This window comes from Caloenas nicobarica, chromosome 6, assembly GCF_036013445.1.
Source record: "Caloenas nicobarica isolate bCalNic1 chromosome 6, bCalNic1.hap1, whole genome shotgun sequence".
NCBI classification, from domain to species: Eukaryota; Metazoa; Chordata; class Aves; order Columbiformes; family Columbidae; genus Caloenas; species Caloenas nicobarica.
Window position 1 is genome coordinate 33040933 of NC_088250.1, and position 18384 is coordinate 33059316.

General features: G+C 39.1%; 1 protein-coding gene across 1 annotated transcript in view; it reads left to right on the forward strand.

The window, feature by feature from the left end:
* Nucleotides 1-626: 626 nt before the first annotated feature.
* The window catches only part of CCDC93 (coiled-coil domain containing 93), a 44539-nt gene continuing 26781 nt past the window's right edge, over nucleotides 627-18384 (forward strand). The window contains exons 1-10 of the mRNA XM_065637728.1: nucleotides 627-795; nucleotides 1829-1942; nucleotides 3636-3730; nucleotides 6245-6356; nucleotides 10523-10621; nucleotides 11990-12046; nucleotides 14443-14543; nucleotides 16301-16340; nucleotides 17767-17859; nucleotides 18185-18235. Coding sequence (XP_065493800.1) covers nucleotides 754-795; nucleotides 1829-1942; nucleotides 3636-3730; nucleotides 6245-6356; nucleotides 10523-10621; nucleotides 11990-12046; nucleotides 14443-14543; nucleotides 16301-16340; nucleotides 17767-17859; nucleotides 18185-18235 — 804 coding nt within the window. The 5' untranslated portion in view covers nucleotides 627-753. The remainder of the gene's footprint in view (nucleotides 796-1828; nucleotides 1943-3635; nucleotides 3731-6244; nucleotides 6357-10522; nucleotides 10622-11989; nucleotides 12047-14442; nucleotides 14544-16300; nucleotides 16341-17766; nucleotides 17860-18184; nucleotides 18236-18384) is intronic.

Below are 18384 nucleotides of genomic sequence, written 5' to 3' on the forward strand. Positions count from 1 at the left end.
GAGTGTGGGTGACCTGGGGGCATGAGAGGCCGCCAGTCATAGAATCCTTTCTGTTGGAGGAGACCCTGAGGATCACCGAGTCCAACCATAACCTAAACCACGTCCCTAAAAACCTCGTCTGAACGCCTTTTAAACCCCTCCACGGATGGTGACTCCACCACTTTTCTGTGCAGCCCGTTCCACTGCCTGACAACCCTTTCCATGAAGAATTTTTTCCCAATATCCAAGCATCTCTCGGGTCACAGAGCTCTCAGTAACTTCTCCTCCGCGCCACGGAGAGGCCTCAAGTCCCCTCGTGAAAGAAAAAGAGGAAGAAAAAAGGGCGGGCGCCCGCAGAGCAAAAGCGACGTGCCCGGCACCAGTGGGTGTGAGCAGGGAGGACCCGGGCGCTGCGGAGCCGCCTCCGCCGCCCCCCGCGGGGCACGGGGGCAGCCGGGGGGCCCAGGGCCGCCGGCCGCGGGCACTGCAGGCGGGCCGGGCCGGCGCTCCGGCGGTTGCGCTGCATGCAGCCAGTCACATGAGCCGCCGGGGAGCCGCGCAGCCCCCGCCCTCCTTCCCCCGCACCCCTTTGGCCGTGAATGGCACGGCCCGGATGCGCTTGTACGCAAGGAGGGTGCGGGCGAACCATTGAGCGGGGGCGGGGGAACCCGGCAGCCGCCGGCTTGGGAACACCCCTTCGCCCGGGCGTTGCGGCGGGGGGAGCGGACGTGACAGGCTGAGCGGCCGGGCGCAGGCTGCCGGAGACGGAGGGCGATGGTCGTCCCCAGGGGACAGGAGTACCAGGCCCCCCAGGAGGTACCGTAGCGGCGTCTCTCCCAGCTCCTCCAGCCCGGGCAGAGCGGCGTTGGCGAGGCGCGGCCGCCCGCTTGTTCCTCTGGCCGCGCTGCACTGGCGTCCCGGGGCTCCCTGCCTGCCCCTGCCCCTCCTCGCCTCCCCGCGGGCTGGGGCGCTGACCGGCAGCCCGGGGGTCCCGGCCGTACAGCGGGCTCGGCCCTGCGCCCTCCCCGGCCCTGTGCGGTGGGTCCCGCGGGGGGCCGGGCCCTGTGGGGCTGCGGGCAGCGCCCTGGCGGTCACCGTCCGTGCACCAGCGCCTGCTTGGCCCCTCTGCTTGCCAGGCTTTTCGGGTTTCCGTGGGAGGGAGAGGAGGAGACTGTCCGAAAGATTTTGGGGAAGGGTGGGGAAGGTGTGTAAGTGGGTCTCTGAGGCGCCTGAGGGGAGACCTAAAGCCCATTTGGCCGTCCGGGGCCTAGGTCTGAGGGGCTGGTGCTCTGAGCCCCTGGTCGGTCGTGTGTGTTGGTGGAGCTGTGGGGCTTCATCCCAGCAAATGGGGACAAAAGCCCTTTCCAAGGGTGCTGAGCTGCTGAGGCTTCGGGGCACCGAAATATCCAGGCTGCCCGTCAGAGTTTACTTTTTGTTACTGCCGTGCTTTGAGTTCGCTTAAAATCGTGTCACCAAAAAAGTGGGGTTCCTCGTGAGTTTATCCCTCCTGCTTTTGTAAGAAGGTCCTAGAAGCGTTAATGTGAGGTGTACGATTTTGTGAACCCTGAAATTGAAAGAAATGCGCAAATGGAGAATAAATTAACTGCGTTATGGCAATAAGAGCAATCTGTCTAGCTGGAGGCAAGCAGGAGTTTGAACAGCAAAAGCAGATTAAAGTATTTAATAGGGTGAAAAAAAAAGCGATATTAAATCCACATAGAAGTGCATTACCTGTTTCTTTAATGTCAAGGTTTTCCATGATGTGTGGTCTGTATTGAGATAAAGTTTGGAAAATGTTCATTTGAAGAATGAAAGAGAAACACTGAGTGTTGTATCGTTCATTTGTCAGGTTGAAACAAGAGAAGATGAGGAACAAAACATCAAGTTGACTGAAATTTTGGAACTGTTGGTGGCTGCTGGGTATTTTCGAGCAAGAATCAAGGGGTTATCACCCTTTGACAAGGTGAGACCAATTCAATATTTTTTAAAACCTTTCTTAAGTATATGAGGATTACGTATTTTTTGCTAGTTAGTTTAGCAATTCTAGGTGACTTTAAAAAAAAAAAAAAAAAAAGAGGCACTTGGAACACATAAAATTTTCCTGTGTAAATAATTCTGCAAATGACCCAGTTTCAGACAGATAGTACTTCCTCAGTCTTGAAAAACAATTTTGTGCAGCAAGACGTGTTTTAAAGGAGACAATTGGATGCAAGCTAATTGCTGGTGTGCTTTTTTGTGCATGTTACGGCCTAAGGAAGGGTCATATATGGGGAATTTTGCCCCTCTCTCTGCTGCAGTTAGAATAGCTACAGAGACTTGATACTTGGAGATAGCATGGTCATTTTAAAAAGAAGTTTTCATTAGTGAGAAATGAGGAAGTATTTGTCTTGAGAGGCTGTGTGAAAGAATGGAACAGTTAGCCTAGTGAGATTATTTTGGAGCTGTTTTTACATATCTATAGAATGTTATGAATGTTAACCTTTCATTGTCCTGGACAGGAAGTATGTGATACTGACAGTGAGCAAAGTTCAGGTTGAAAAGAGGCTTCTGAATTGTGTTAGTGCTGACTCTGTGAGAAATTCCTGAACCGAGCTTTGAAAACACACAACTACGGCAGCCTTGAAATGGACTCTTCTGTTTTCTGCTGTGTCTTTGATCATAGCGCAGCCTTACTTTGCAATACAAAACTTAGTTTCTTCAAGCTGCTTGGCATTACTGACCTCAGTTGCTCAGGAGGCTGTGCATACAGACACAAAGTACTTTCAAGGAGAGTGCCTTAGGATGTAATATTGTTGCATTTATGTGTAGAAATGGATGCAACAGGTTTATACTTGCCTAAATACAATGGCAAAGTTACCATTTCATGACAATGCCCAACCTTTACAACAACGAGCATTGCTGAAGAAAATGATCTAGCTGGTAGTATAAAAGGGATGCTGATAAAGTGTTTCAGAGGGGAATGTGAGATGGGTAGGGTGTTCGAAAACCTTGTATAGAACACCCTAATTTGCTGTATGACGTTGGTAAGGTATTCCATATTTTAATTCCTTGTCTCTGTTCTTTGCCGTTGCATACATTTAGGTTATCTTGCATATGTTCATGTAAGGTTATCTTTAAATATTTATGTAATTTATGTTAAGTTGATGAAATGGCTTAGGAGTTTAAATATGCTGAAGGATCTGTAGGAGTAAGGCCTGAAATAGAGATTTTTACAGAGCTGGAGATATGCATTACTATGTTGATATGGTGCTTAGCAAAGGTATATATATCAAGGTAAGTAAGTGAATACAGAAATTATGATCCTTGAGAAAATTTAGGTATGGTCACTTTTTAAAGATCATGACATTTAACATACTGTCATGTTTTATTTATTTTTTAATCTGAGAGCTATTTCAAAAATAATATATGAAGCTAAGAGAAGAATTTAGAATGTAACTAACTGCTCTTTTTCTTTTTCTGTCTTGTGTGTATATATATTGCATGTAGAAGTTGAGATATGTATTCCATCTCTATCTATTTCAGTCTCTATATAAGAATACTGAGGATGGAGAAAATACTAAGCTGTAGTTTCTAAAATAAATAAAGCCTTGAAGATGTATTTGTTTTTATGTCTTCAAATTAAAATGGAACTAATCGTGCTATTGCTCCTTTGCCAGGTGGTAGGCGGCATGACATGGTGTATCACTACTTGCAACTTTGATATCGATGTTGATTTATTGTTTCAGGAAAACTCTACTATTGGTCAAAAAATGTAAGTTGATGAAATGGCAAAGAAACGGATGGGGGTGGGAAGTCACTTGATAGTTGCTTGTTTGTAAGAAGGATTTTTAGTCCAAGCTTCCTGCTTTTCAAGACCACCCATTTGCAAAACATTGCACTGGTTTCTGGGTTTCTCAGACTGTAGTTCCACAATCTCTGAAACCAGAAAGAAGCTTATTCTAAACAAGGCAGTGCTATTCCCATCTGGGCTGCCGTGTTCTTCTATCCCTACTAAGCAGTGAAAGCATTTGTGTGGCTCCACATCGAACTGAATTGGGAACTGATCCAGATTAAAACCTACGAAAAAAGGAAAATAGTTCTAACATGAATCAGTTCCTGGATCCAGTTCTCTACGCAGCTGCACAGATGCTTGTGCTGGCACAAGAGGATGATGCAGAGGCCAAAACAAAGGGCAGAGGGAGACCACGCTGCTGGAAACTGGAGCACAGCATTAGAAGACCTTCCTTGAGTTCTCTGTGTCTGCGGTTTTGCTGTGTAAATAACCTCTGATTCCCCTTTATGGTTCTGGGGTGGAATTGTAGGCATCGGCAAACAGAATTTAAAGCGTGGCACTGTTGTCGAAGGAGTTACCTGCTGCATATTGAGGAGGGGGAGTTCCTTCCTGATAGTGACCCAATGAGACCATTTTGGTTTGATTCATTTCCTATGCATGGCATTTGCTCATAAGCCAGCTAATTGTTTTATTGGGGAGGTTTTAAAAATTGTTTATGCTGAGAAAGGGATTACATTCTAAATTACATTATTTCTTTATGCATTTCTGTGATAAAAGAGCCATAATTAACATTTCAGGAAGTGAGAATGTCCTGTCAACTTACAGTTATATGAAGAGACTTTATTGCTCAATGTAGCTGACAAGAACATATTTCTGTGCTGTTTGATTTACAGTCATTTAGCATTGGCAAGACTGTAACACATTTAAAAATAAAGATTTGTGGTTATTGCCATTAAACATGGAGACACGCAAATCATCAAGGACAACTAAGTACATAAAGCATTGCTAAGTGCACAGAATTAGTAGACACTAGGAATGGAGATGGTGGTGCTAGATCTTACAATTGCCATCTTTGTTACCCTTAAGAACAGCGGGATAGGAAATAGTTAAGTTGTTCTGAAAATGTTCTGTTATCTTTCCAGCTGACTGGATGCAAAACTGGCAAAACAAAAACCAGGCTCCTCTCCCAGAACAGCAGCAATGATTTATTTGTAAATCTAAATTGCTCAGAGTCACACAAGCATGGGCTGTTTTGATGTCCATGTAATGCTTATATTGGTGGTGGCTCAGTGCTTCTGTGATGTTCTCAAGATAAAGTTGAGTTTTCTCAATATTATTCCAATTATTTAATTGCTCAGTTGAAATAAACATGGAAACATATGTTAGGAGAGGATCTTGCATCTATTGGATAAATATATATATATATTTTTTAATTGCATTTGCTTTGGTTCTGCTGAGGGGTGCTGCTGTTTTCGTGTTGTACAATATTATTATGGTGGCGTAGTGGAAATTGCCTTATAAGAATTGTGGCAGAGTTTTCACTTCTGTTAAGAAGTGTAACTTTTCAAGCTCTGTTCCCAGACGCTAGTCCCTTGTCTCGTATCTCTTGCTCCCCTTTTATTCTTCCAGAATATCGGTTGTCCATTTGGGCAGTACAGAATACCACTGAGGTCAGTACTGGACCAGTTAATTTTTTTCCTTCATGGAAAAATAGTTTTAGTTTTCCCAGTACAGTGTTCATCCTCAGTGCTGACAACTGCTTTAAAAATGTTCTCAACAGCATAGGCAGCAAAAAAAAAATGGCCCTAAAATAAGGAATTCAGTGGAAGGCGGGATGGTATTCTTGTAGATTAATTCCTTGTGTTTGGGTAATCCTGTCATTGTACCAGCTCTTACCTGAGCTGTAGAATAAGACGGCTGCAAATTCAGTTTTACCTGCTTCAAAACCATGTGTAGTATATTGTGTATTTAGCTTTTAGGTGTAATATATACTTAAACTCATACAGTTTCAGTAGTAATGCCAGGATATTTTTTTGGGAGTTCCACTAAACAAATTCTGAAGATGATACATTTGATTACAGATTTGATTTGACTGCATATCCTTTACTTAGTATAACTGTACTTAAAGATACCTTTTCCTCATAGGTACATACATATATTATGATATGCAAAGGTGTTTGTAGATAGAGCTTATGTGGGCATTTCACTTGAACAAACATGCAGATCTTAAAATTACATGTGTATTATTATAAATTAAATCACAAGCTAGGAGCCTGCAAGAGAGATTTAATCACCTTTTCACAGACTAATAATATATGTAGTACAATGTCAAAGCTACTTTGTAAATGAAAGTTCGGCTGCTTTTTACAGCTGTGTGCAATGGAAGCCACTAGAGGGAACCTTCCAACTACTGACTGTGTTTGCAAAAATAATTTCTAATTTACAGACAAAAATCGTAACATATATACTTGTGGTTTTGTTGTTTTATAATAGCGCCTTAACTGAAAAAATTGTGTCGGTATTGCCAAAAATGAAGTGTCCTCATCGTTTGGAACCACATCAGATCCAGGGACTGGATTTCATTCATATATTTCCTGTTGTACAGGTAATAATTTTGTGATATATTGATACTTTGCTGAAAAAAGCCATAAAACTTGCATAAAAAATGTAATGAGGATCTGTATTGTTGTTTGGCTCTGTATGTAACTTCGGAATGAATAATCACAGAGAAGTATTTTGAATGAATGTTTTTAAAGAACTGAGTGTCATTATGGATGATAGAATTCTTAAATGTTGTTTGACGTGCATTTAAGAAAAACATGAAAGAAACTCCTTAAATTATTTGAAATAGAGTCAGATTCTGCCTTTTATGGAATTTGTCCGCTTAAACAAACTAAAGTTTAAGTTTGTTTCAGAATCTGATAATCTACTTTGCCAGACTAGGAAACAGAACAAAAATCTTACTCCGTAAGCTTAAACATAGACTGTAAGTTACGGAGATAGTCACTTAATCAAAAGGATATGTAGGAATAAGGTGAAAGCCAATTGGGGGTTGTTTCTTTAGACAAAATTCATCCTTCATTCGTATCACTTAAAAACATCTGGGTGGAAAAATAAATTGCTCTGACGTGTGACCCTGTTGCTGTGTGTTTGCTGAGCAACACTGGCTGACCATATGCGTGCTCCTAGTTCTCCATTTTATTAAGGTTTAAGCTGACACATGATGTGTTCCAGTTGTGTGTCCTTGGTGTGTCGTTACCATTTTTTAATTTTACTTTCATCTGCACACATAAATTTATCCTTGATAAATAGGGAAAATGAAGACTGTTAAGCAAGATGCTTTTTCATTAAATATCTCTTTACCTTCTGCCTGTAAAGGAATTTAGAAAGCAAAAGTTTAATCTAAATTGCACTATGTAAGAAGTAGGAAAAACTTCCTGTTGTCTCTTTCTTGTTGTCTTCTAGTAGGAGACTCCTGAGCAAAACCCGCTTAACTGCACTTCACACAAAAAGATATGTGGTGTATGCTACTGTTACACAGCTTTCAAGCTGTGCAAATGCTGCCTACAGGGAAAGTTTGTATCTTGTTAATGTGAATTTTTACTTCTAAACTTGTATTTTCCTACCACAAAAAAAAAAATCTCAACGCAAGTTAATTCCTTGCCCTGATCATTTGATCTTAATGATGCTAATAAATGGTTACATTTATCAAGTATAAGACTTCTCTCACAGGAGAAATAATTCCTCTCCTGAAGTGAGAACATAAACTCCTGCTGTAAAAACTATAGTACTGGGTATTATTTTCTCTGACCTGTTTCATCCAAATTCCTGATTTGGGATATTGCTTCTCAGGAGGAGAAACTGAGCAGGAAGGAAATTCTAAGCAGGAAGGAAATTGGCTTCTAGATTCCTCTGAGAGTGCTGATTCTCAGTATTTGCCCAGTTGGTGGTATATCTGGGTGAAGAAGTCATAGAATCATAGAATCATTTTGATTGGAAAAGACCTTTAAGATCGAGTAACTGTTAACCTAACACTGTCAAGTCCACCTCTAAACCATGTCCCTAAGATTTTTCTCAATGAGCTTAGTTTTTTATATGTAGATATTTTTTAAGAAATTGTGGCTTTCTATCAGGTCCCTGTGAAGTTCTGCCTGTTCCAGGTACTGGTGCTTCCTCATTTCATCCCAACTGAGATAGGCTTTCAAGAAAACCTTTGTTGGTGTCATCAGTATGCTGTGTTCTGGAAAAGACTGTGCAAGAGCTATAATAGGCTGACAACACCATGGCATGTAGGGATTATATTTAGATAATGACACTGTACTCAATACCCTGTTAAATTCAAGATTTCACTTGCTATATGTAAATCTTAAATCAGTCCCCAAGTAATACAGGAGCTCTTTCTTCCACCTGGCATTGTGTGCCAATAGCTCTTGTGCTGTGCAAGCCAGTCTGGTGAACTTGACAGGTGGAATTTAGATGGATCCTTCCCTACAGGAATAAATCAGATTGATTTGGCTCACTGCCAGAGACTGTAGCAGAACTTAAAAAAGAAGTTAAAAATATTCCAGTGGGCAGAAACGGTGCTGTTCTTTGTAGTAAATTCTGCTTACGTTCTTAGAAAAGTACATATGCAATGTAGTGATGAGATTTGCTTTGTAATTAATAGTCTGCATTTTCATCTCTCTCGTTGTCATCATCTTCCCCTCACTTTCCAGGGGTTCATGGTTATGGCACAGAAAACTGTTGCTGGTTCAAACTTGGATCCAAGATTGATCTGATCTCTTATGTGACCTCCTGCACAGGCTGTCAACAGCCTGCAAGATTTATCTTCTCCAACATTACTTAAAATGTACTTCAATCTCTTGTGGCTTTTTGTGTGGTCTCATAAATGTCAGAAATCGTCTTTTTTGTTATATGGGCATGTGGTTCTTCTTGAACACTTCATATGCTTGCAGATATATCTTTTCACGGTGGAGCTGTAGTTTTTGAAAACAATAAGTGATCTATAGTAGGAAAACTTGATATAAATACATGTAACCTAGCTGTAATGTCTTCTATCTGGGGTACAGCCAAGATTAATGAGATGAGGTTTTGTTCCAAGTAGTGTCTTCTGTCAGAGTATAACGGACAAATGATACAAGACAGGTTCGGTGCTGGGTCCTGGCACTGAGAGCGCAGAACATTTTCTGTTCAACTTCTAATAGTTCAAATTCCAGCAGAGCTCCTGCTCATCCCCTCTGGCTCAGACTGATCAGAGGTGAGCACTGTGGACAGTTCAAGTTTGCTTTGTAGAGGCATGACCATACCATAGCCCACAGACTGTGTAAAAGCCACCGTTTGTTTTAAAGTCTGCTCCCAAGGACTTGTTTGGAGAAGAGAGAGATAAACATGTATGCATGCAAAGTATAATCACATTTTTGTATAAGTGCTGTAAATCCCGCGCTTCCTAGAACTGAGGGATTTATTATTTATTCTGTGTGGCCTGCTCAGTAGAAGGATGGCATTGATAGCTTTTTAGGGTTCAGTAGTTTTGATTTTTTTGGATGTGGAATAGGATGGACCTTGTGCTGGATGGTACAGCTGTGCTATTGGTCCGCTGTGCTGGCTCTTCCATGGTACACATGAAAACAAAAAGCCAGAAAATTAACGTTCCTTTGTTTTGTGAACTACTGCTGTGGTTTTCTATGTTATGTATTATTCTGTATTTTGATAATGTAGTTTTCTTAATGCTTAACAAGTAATAAAAACTAATACTATAGATAAGTACTTAGTGTGGTACAGTGCACTTGTTAAAATGTATTTTTAGCTTAAGTAGTAGATTTCTTCTTCTAGGATGTAGGCTTTATGCAACTCAGATTTTTGGGAAGGTGCTTCAGGAGTTTTTTGGGGGTATGTATTTTCCCCCTCCCTCCTTACAGATGCAAGCTAAAAGAATAATTTTTGAAGTGGCACACATCCGTTTCTATTCCACATATGCTCTTCATTTCCTTTTTGGAATGATTTTGTTGAAGATACAAATATTTGGGTTACAGAAATTCATATTGGCCAAATTCCAATGAACTTTTCTTACGCTTGTGGAGATTTCACATGCTTTTCTTTATAAATTAATTTGTTGACTAAGAATTTCTAGTAGTTGAAATTTACAATAGAATTTTCTTTCTATCCTTACTATAAGAAATTAATTAGAATGTAAAAGCAATTCAGTATGTGAGAAGATCCAGTGCAAGCTAAATAAAGGGAAGTCATGCAATGAAATTACTAATTTTGCAATACACTAATTACAAATAGCATTCAGAAAAGAGGTTTTTTGGGATACCAGACTCTGCTTCAAGGAGCTTATAAGGGAAGCAGTTTGATCTTTTTGGACTATTGAATCCCACTGTAGTTTGAACATCATGGCTCATTGAGGTTTGGATGATACAATATAGTTCAACAGGATGAAGAATATTTAAGTTTTTACATATAAAAACTTTGATTATAAGAAAAGCCCTGTGGTTTCTTAGCTTACACATTATCTGATTGCTCTAATGAGCTTTTTAGTGTGTAGAAGAAGAGAAAATGTAAAGTTTATAAAATAGCTAATACTGGATCATTTTGTCAGGAGTAGGTCCCTGAGTTACCATGTTTAGAAATAAATGTTCTTGTTTGCGTGCTTAAAATGTGCTTTTAGCTTTTATCATGTATTAAAAAGAATTATGCAGTAGTTTGATGTTTGCTGCTGTTGTTCTTCCCTTTCCACTGCTACAAACTTTCCTTTTTTTTTTTTTTCAGTGGCTGGTGAAACGTGCAATAGAAACAAGGGAAGAAATGGGAGACTATATCCGTTCTTACTCTATATCACAATTTCAAAAAACTCATAGGCTACCAGAGGTAAGATCAAGTCAGTTCTTGTTTCTATTATGTCAGATGCTGAGGTGCAGTACCAGCTTCACAGCTCTGAAATCAGCACAATATACCAGAGTTGCTTTTGCTATCATTTTGTTAATCGGGCCTAGAGGAATCCGTGTACACGTTCATCTGGGGAAAAAATTTAAATGTTAAATTGTTGTGACAGAGAGTTTATACATACTGGTTAACTTTTGCTTAATAGTTGCCTTAGTTTTCTGCAACATTTGGTACTTCTCTGTCAGTCTGTCTTGCCAGGTAACTTGCTTATGGAGCTCTGTGCAGTGTATCTGGGCTAACCGTGTGACTGGAGCTACATTGCCTGAAATGTGTTCAGGAACACCCGCTGTGTTGTAGAGAAGCTGATCTAGCTAAATGAGAATTGATACGCTGTTTACGCTCTATAACTTGGTGGTTTAGAGCACTCAAAGTCAACTCTCGTTTCCCTGTATCCAAACCTCAAAATTTGTTCTTGAAAACTAGATTCTTAGAAAACTTCATTCAAAAACTGAACTTGGGGAAAGAGAGGGATAGATTTGAGTTAAAAGGAAATACATTTATCTCTGTAAAATATGGTTGCCAGAGGAGTGAGAGGTGCGGTTTTATCTGGAAGTATAGTGGTAAGAGTAATTTTGCACCGTTTGAAATGCCTTGGTCACATTCCTTCTGCATCTGATAACAGTCAAATGCTGCCCACTTTGAAGTTACATGCTTAGAACAGTGTTGTCATCCTCTCTTCTTCCTATTCTACAGTAATGATAAGAGGTTTCCTTGTTGTAAGAGGACAGATCAAATTGGGTTGGATTTGTGCCTGTAGTGCAGAGCCATCAGTTCTGTTCATGCATATCCCAAGGCAATTCCATTTTGGAACCTAGAACCCAAGTTTTGCCTCTAATTCAGTAACAGCATTGAAGGTAGATGTTCATAGTATTGGGAAACACAGATGGATTTTATTAGCTTGGGGTGCTCCGGATTTTGTTTTAAATGTTTTATCATTTTTAATACTTAGAAACAGTAGGGGAGACTTTTGTTTTCCACCTTAAGTCCATTCCAACTTCATTTCTTCATAGTGTAGTAATTATTTGAGATCCCAGTAGTGGGCTGGGGTTACATTTGTGTCAGGTCCTGCATGAGCAGAGGGACTGCTGATCTGGATACAGTTTGAGAGACCTACCTACCAATCTGACAAGAGAAGCAAATACTTTTCTGTGTTAGAGGAAATCACTAACATTTCACCAAATAATTGGGCAGCTCAGTTAGAAACTGTTTGACAACTGTGTTTGGTAAACTCATTATAATGGTTTCTAATCTCCATTCCTGGTATTTTTAATCTCCTCTATTAATGTCTTCCAGGATGATGAATTCATGCAAAGAAAAGAGAAGGCTATCAAAACTGTTACTGATATCTTTGTAAGTATGTTAGATTTTTATGATCAAGAAACAAGTGGTTTTAGTAATGAAATGGTGCTGGTTAATGCTGTTTAATGCAGCCAATCCTGAGTTTTCTCATGAGAAGGTCCCAATTAAGTTACATGTCAAGCTTCATTCTTACAACAGGTCTCAAATGCCAACATATCAGACTGAGAACTTTTAGGTGTTCACTGTACAAGTAAGTAGGTAAACCATATCAACTGCTTGCCCAGAGGGTGTGGAGTTCCACTCTGTCAAACAAAAGTCACAAGGTAGCTTACAGGCTATTAAACCCTCAGCAGACTGGTCATTTGAAGCTATCAGCAGTTGGACTATTTATCTTGAAATGAATCAAAATACAGATGATCTCTTTCATTTGAATGTTCGCATTTCAGAACTTGTCTTTTTTTACTTCTTGTAATTAACAATGAAAATACACACCCTACTTTGGAAATGTTTTCTTCAAGTAGCAAATGTTGGTTGGGAACGGTGGTATCATTTGTTTTCTTCCTCTTAAGATGGACTCTTGAGTAAACTGTTTGTGTATATTTTTTGAAAGTTTATTCATGAATGTTACCAGGAATGACTTGTAAAATACATAGGCGGTGTCACTGTCTCACCTGAACTCAGATTCCTAGCTAGCAGCTTGAGTTTCTGTCCTTGCTTTCTCTCTAATTTCCCTATCTGTGACTTTGTCACTTCACCATTTCTGACTCCAACAGTTTTTTTTTTTTTTTACCGTCTTGCCAGCGTTTGCAAAGTGAGAGGAAGTTTGGGTATGCTTTGAATGGGACACTTCCAAGGCTCTTCAATAGGTCGTGAGACCCCAGTCTTAAAAGTTTGATAGTATTTTGCACCACTCAGCTCGCCAGTCTAAGTATCTCCAAATCCCTCTCCTGCCTTTGAGCATGCTGGCTGCTCTCCCGAGTTTGGATCTATCTGCAGGGCTGATAAAAGTCTATTCTGTCTTCTCCTCCAGATCACAGATCTCTAGGTGCATCTTCATGGTAGATAAACTTTTGACACTTGTTCATCAATACTGAGGGTATCATTAGACAAACACCTCTTCCTTAAAGATATGGGCTCTGTCAGGATTATATCCTCTACAGCTGACACCAGATCTTCTTAACGCAAGATTAGTTCATGAGATCTCTTAAGGCATGAGTGCAGTCTAGAAGAACACACAGTGAATTTTCAGGGGAGAAAGTGCACAAGCTTTCCTGTCTATGTATAGGAACTTGAAGGAGGAAAAGGCAGCTATAAGATGGAGGCTCTTTTTCAGGTCACCTTTAAGTCATTATGCATTGGAATTGGAAGAGAAATCCACTTTCCTAAAAGAGGACCAGCAAGTGTGAAAGATTAGTCTGTTGTCTGAATTCATTATTATAACACTGGTCTAAGGACTGACCCTGCTCTCAAGGGGACAATACAATGAGATTAATGGTCATGATCAGGCCTGAAGGCTAGAAAAAGGAATATTAAGTATCAATAATGGGGTTTGGAATAAGAAGTAAAGCCACTGAAAGGTGACTATCTAGTGAATCGAGATTATCTTGCAGGGGTTTTGTTCAGCTGCTCAGTTATCCAAGACTAATTTTTATGGTATGATGCCTACACACCACATAGCACAGGTATAATATAGAATGTCACCATAAAAGCTATAATTACTTCTATGACTTACATTGCTTTTGTGTAAGTGTGAAAGCACATTTTGTGGGAGACTCTTGATAATAAAAAGCTTTTTCATTTTACAGGCCAAAATGCAGCAAGATTTAATAGCTGGACACAAAGATGACAGAAATTCAGAGTAGAAATGAAGTAAAAACTGCAAAGGGTAACTGACAAACTCAGGACACACTTGCCAAGAGTAACTGACAAACTCAGGACAGACTTGCCAAGGGATACGCTCTATTTTCACTTATGTGAAATCTCTACTTTGGGATCATGTCTTTGAAAAAGATTGAAAGGCATTTCAGCAATGTTGTGGTGCAGGAATTGCTTGTTGAAAATAATAGTTTGTGTTGTACAGAAAGTCAGATCATCTTCCTTTTTTATTTTCTTCTAGAATCTTTGAAACTTGCATTGAATCTTTTGTCCCATGTGAATAGGATTTTCTAAAGTTAAATGTATATATGGAAAGCCCAAGTTTTGATATCAACTATGGTTTTTGTAATGTATTTTTTTTTAAGCATTCTGAGCCTGGCCCTCAAAGTATTTAAAAGATACAAATCTAAAACACACCAGAAGAGTGAGATGTTGCTTTTTGATGCTGGTTATTTGGTGATGATGATGAATGAGTTGGAAAGGGAACAGTGTATCTATTACTCTAGATAGCAATTCTTGGTTTATTTTAGAAAAGCCTTTTACAAGCTCTGAATTCATTCACTCTGTTACAGGAAGTTTACAAACCCCAGAGAAAATATAAACGTCAGAAGGGAGCTGAAGAGCTGCTAGATGAGGAATCAAAGGTTCATGCTACGCTTCTGGAGTATGGCAGGTGAAAGGCCGCATTTAGTTGTCTGTGGGTTTTGTATTGTGTGCGTTTAAAAGCGTTCCATAAAAAATTTGGATTGTGGGGGTTTTTTTCTGCTACTTCAGCGTCAAACTGTTTCAGATTTGCTCCTGTCTGGTTTCAGATTTGGTTTGCTTAACCTGTAAATTCTCTGGGGACTGGACAGTCCTTGTATGCGGGAACAATGACAATAAGAGCCCAAGTTCTGACTTATGCTGCTATTAGGGTGTGTTTATTTAACATGCTTGTTCTTGGCTTCACAAAAGTGGCTTAAATTCATGATGTTTCTAGGTAGCAATGTCAATCAATATTGCCTCTTTGCAAGCAGTCCAGGAAAGTGGGGAAAAAAGGAGCTGAAGTCTTTATTGCTTCTTTTTGTAGTTCTGATGTGGTTGCTACATCAGGAGGCTGAATCCTGGTTTAGTGATTTGTCTTCTTACTTCCTGCAAACTTCCATATAGAGACAAAGTTACCAAGGTTTGCACTTATCCATTATCTTTGGAAGTCCCTCTGGTTTGCTGAGAGCTCTCCAAATGCATAAAAAGAGTTTTCCAGAGTTTCTGTTTTTAGTTTCTCTTTCCAATTCTCTTTTCACAGTTTAGTGGTATGAAGAGCTTGTCTGCTGGCAGAGCTCTTAACAAGTGCAAATGGCGTTTTAATTTGGTGATGTTTTGATGGTGGTGTTTTTTTGTTTGGTTTTCTTTTTTTTTTTTTTTGGTTTTATTATTTTGAGAACCTTCCTTTTACCCTTTCTACGCATTTGTCTTGACACACAGTTGAAATCAATAGGTGTCCTGGTTGCAGATTGTTTATAATCTTCCCCTTTCATTCATGGTGGTATTTTGTGAGGGCAGCATGGACAAATTAACATAGTTCAGTTTATTTTCCATTGAAGTGGGATGAAACCCTCTATGTGTTCCTAATGGAATGAGACTATTGGGAGACATCTGGGTGTCCTGTTACTCAGCAGACCTCTTCTGACATTGCATAAACTTTATATACAAATGGTTAACTTTTAGCCATAAAAGGCTTGTAAGTAGTCCTGCTTCTGCAGTAGTTAAGGAATTAGACAATTGTAGCTGTAAGTCAGTCAGAAACGTCGCTTCATACCTGTGTAATTTAATGCTTTGTAATACTGAAGATAATTGCTCGTATCTAAGATTTCTTTCTACCTGTTTTTTCTTTAAGATAATATTTCCAAACTAACAACATAACTCAAATGTCAATTTTTCCTCTCCCTCAACAATAACAGATGTAAAAATGTTTATTTGAGTATATATTTAAAGCTCTGAATGTCATGCTTCAAAAAGAAATTGCAGATTCCTCACAGCACACAAGCATGAATGTTTTTTTGGGTGTAGAGATTGCACGGACAGTTTCCTGAGGCACTTCCACAATTCAGGAGTATATGGCTAATAGCTCAGGATTGACTTCCAAGTGGAAAGAGGGCATCGCTTTTTCCTTTCATGAGCTTTACATGACAATATTTTATGACCAGTCTAGATTTGCAAATTGTCATTGAAGGATTAGATGGAGCTGAAATTATTCTGTAAATATGCTGCAGTACCTGCTTATTTGGTTTATATTTGAAGCATTCCAAAACCAACCTGAACCTGGCTGTTGGTTTTCATAAATAATTCACTTTTTAGTTTATTTCTTACGTTGGCAACTGATAGAAACAGTGTATTTATGGCAGTTGTAAAGAACAATGTATTTATTTCATGTTACTATTGGTTTTTTAGGAGATACGGATTTAGCAGACAAGCAGGAAAAACAGAACAGGTAAAAAATATACTAATTTTAAATACTCAAATTGTGGGAAGAATGGCATTGTTTTTATTGAACTGTTGGTTACTGTAAGATCTTAAAGGAATACAATAGAATAAACAGCTATAACTTCTATTATTAATATCTCTTAAAAATGGCTAACTGGAACTAAAGATCTGCATACCACCAAATATGCAAATGATTATTATCTCCTTTTTTAAAGGGTTTCATTCACCTCTACTCAAAAACCACATTTTGCAAAAATTTTTCGCTTAGAAAGGGCTTTGGGTGTTTTGTTTTCTTTTTTAATGTGAGGTAATGCCATATTCTGTCTGTTTAGTGAGTATCTTTTAATTAAGCATTCTATAATGTTCTATTAAAGGGTTTTTCCTTTTCTTTTTAAAGAACTATTCAGCTTGGTAAGGAATTTTGTAGGCATTTATTACATAACAGGTTATTTAATGTGATAGAGAAACATGAGACCATGCCACAAATAAATCATAGTGCCTCTTGAAAAGCAGCATCCTTGCTGTGCTTTTGATGACTATAGAATCATAAAATGTCCTTGTCAGAGTATTTGTAGTTTTATTATTTCAGTGCAGATATTACTTTGGCTGAAAGTTTTTATTACAGACAGAGATAATGAAGAAATGCATTAAGCATGTCATAGACCCAGCGATACATTGAGTACATTAAGGTTACCCTTCTTCATTATGTCAATATTCTACATACAATTTTAGCATTTAAATTTTAGAAATGGAGATGCTTCCAAATCTAGGCATACATCTTTTCCCCCTCAGAATTACTGCCATGCTGCAGTCATGGTTATGGAGTTAATTTGTTTCTTCAAAAATTTTACTGACTTTAGAATATTGTGTATTAGAAGGTCATCGTATTTTTGTATGAATTGAGTCACCAGTGAGGCAGAAGTGGAAGATTAAATAGTCGGGTTAGTGGTGCAGTAGAGTAACCTAGTCTGTCTGTCAGTAATTCTCACTGTTTTAGTGGCATGAATTCTTCTGACTGAACTAGGCAGTTTTACACTTTTTAATGTTGTCGTACCAGTATTAAAGTATAGTAAGCTATAAAAAAATGGTTTATGAAAAAAAAAATCAGCTTTCTCATGTATAGCGGACATCATATTCTGGAGTAGCCAGTTGTCTTGTGAGGTTGGTAGTTCTTAGAAGGATGTGGAATAAGGTATCTTTGCACCAGATGTGCCCGTAGCAGCCAGAGACGCTGTCTTGAACAGCTGGAATACTTAGGAAATCTGTGAGGGATATGCCTCGGTTGGCATCAATTGGAATATGAGGATGTTCCAGTAGCTGAAATATGTTCATAAAAACAGAACAGCTGTATTCCAGTTTTCTCCTTGTTGCCTTTCTTTCTACTTTAGATTACTAGAACTACAGATAAAATTTTCTTAATTTTTCTTTAAAAGGCCGAAGATAAAAAAATTGCGCTACCTCCAGGGCTTGCAACAGCAGGAAAATCTGAGCCTTGTGATGAAGATGACCTTCAGGCTGCTGAAGAGGTCTGCCACACTAAATGTTTGTCGATGTTTAATACCAAAAATTCAACTTTTGTTTTGGAATCTGAGCATTTTTAAGGAGTCAGTTTCCAACTGATAGTGGGGGCCGAATAGTCTCAGTGAACCTGTACTGTTATGAGTAATTTTCCTTTATTTGGTAACTTTAGCCACCTCTTCTTTAACTTTCGTAAACTTACTGTCCCATTACATGCATTAAAATATATACTATAGGATACTAATTGTAGATGTGTGTCCCTGTCACGAGGCAGAAATAAGTTAAATAATAAAAGATAAATTGTTATATGTAATTCCTCATATTTTGCTCTAGCTTCGCATTAAAACTCTGATGACTGGAATGGCTGCAATGGCAACAGAAGAGGTAAGCAGCATTTAAAACCGATACAGCTTTGTTTAAATGATGGTTACGGTAATTATTCCTAAAATTGGGTTAATGGTGAGTCTGAAGTCTTGGAATGACTGCATTTGAATTTTTGTGAAGGGGGTGCAAGAAAAGATGGTTGAATTAAG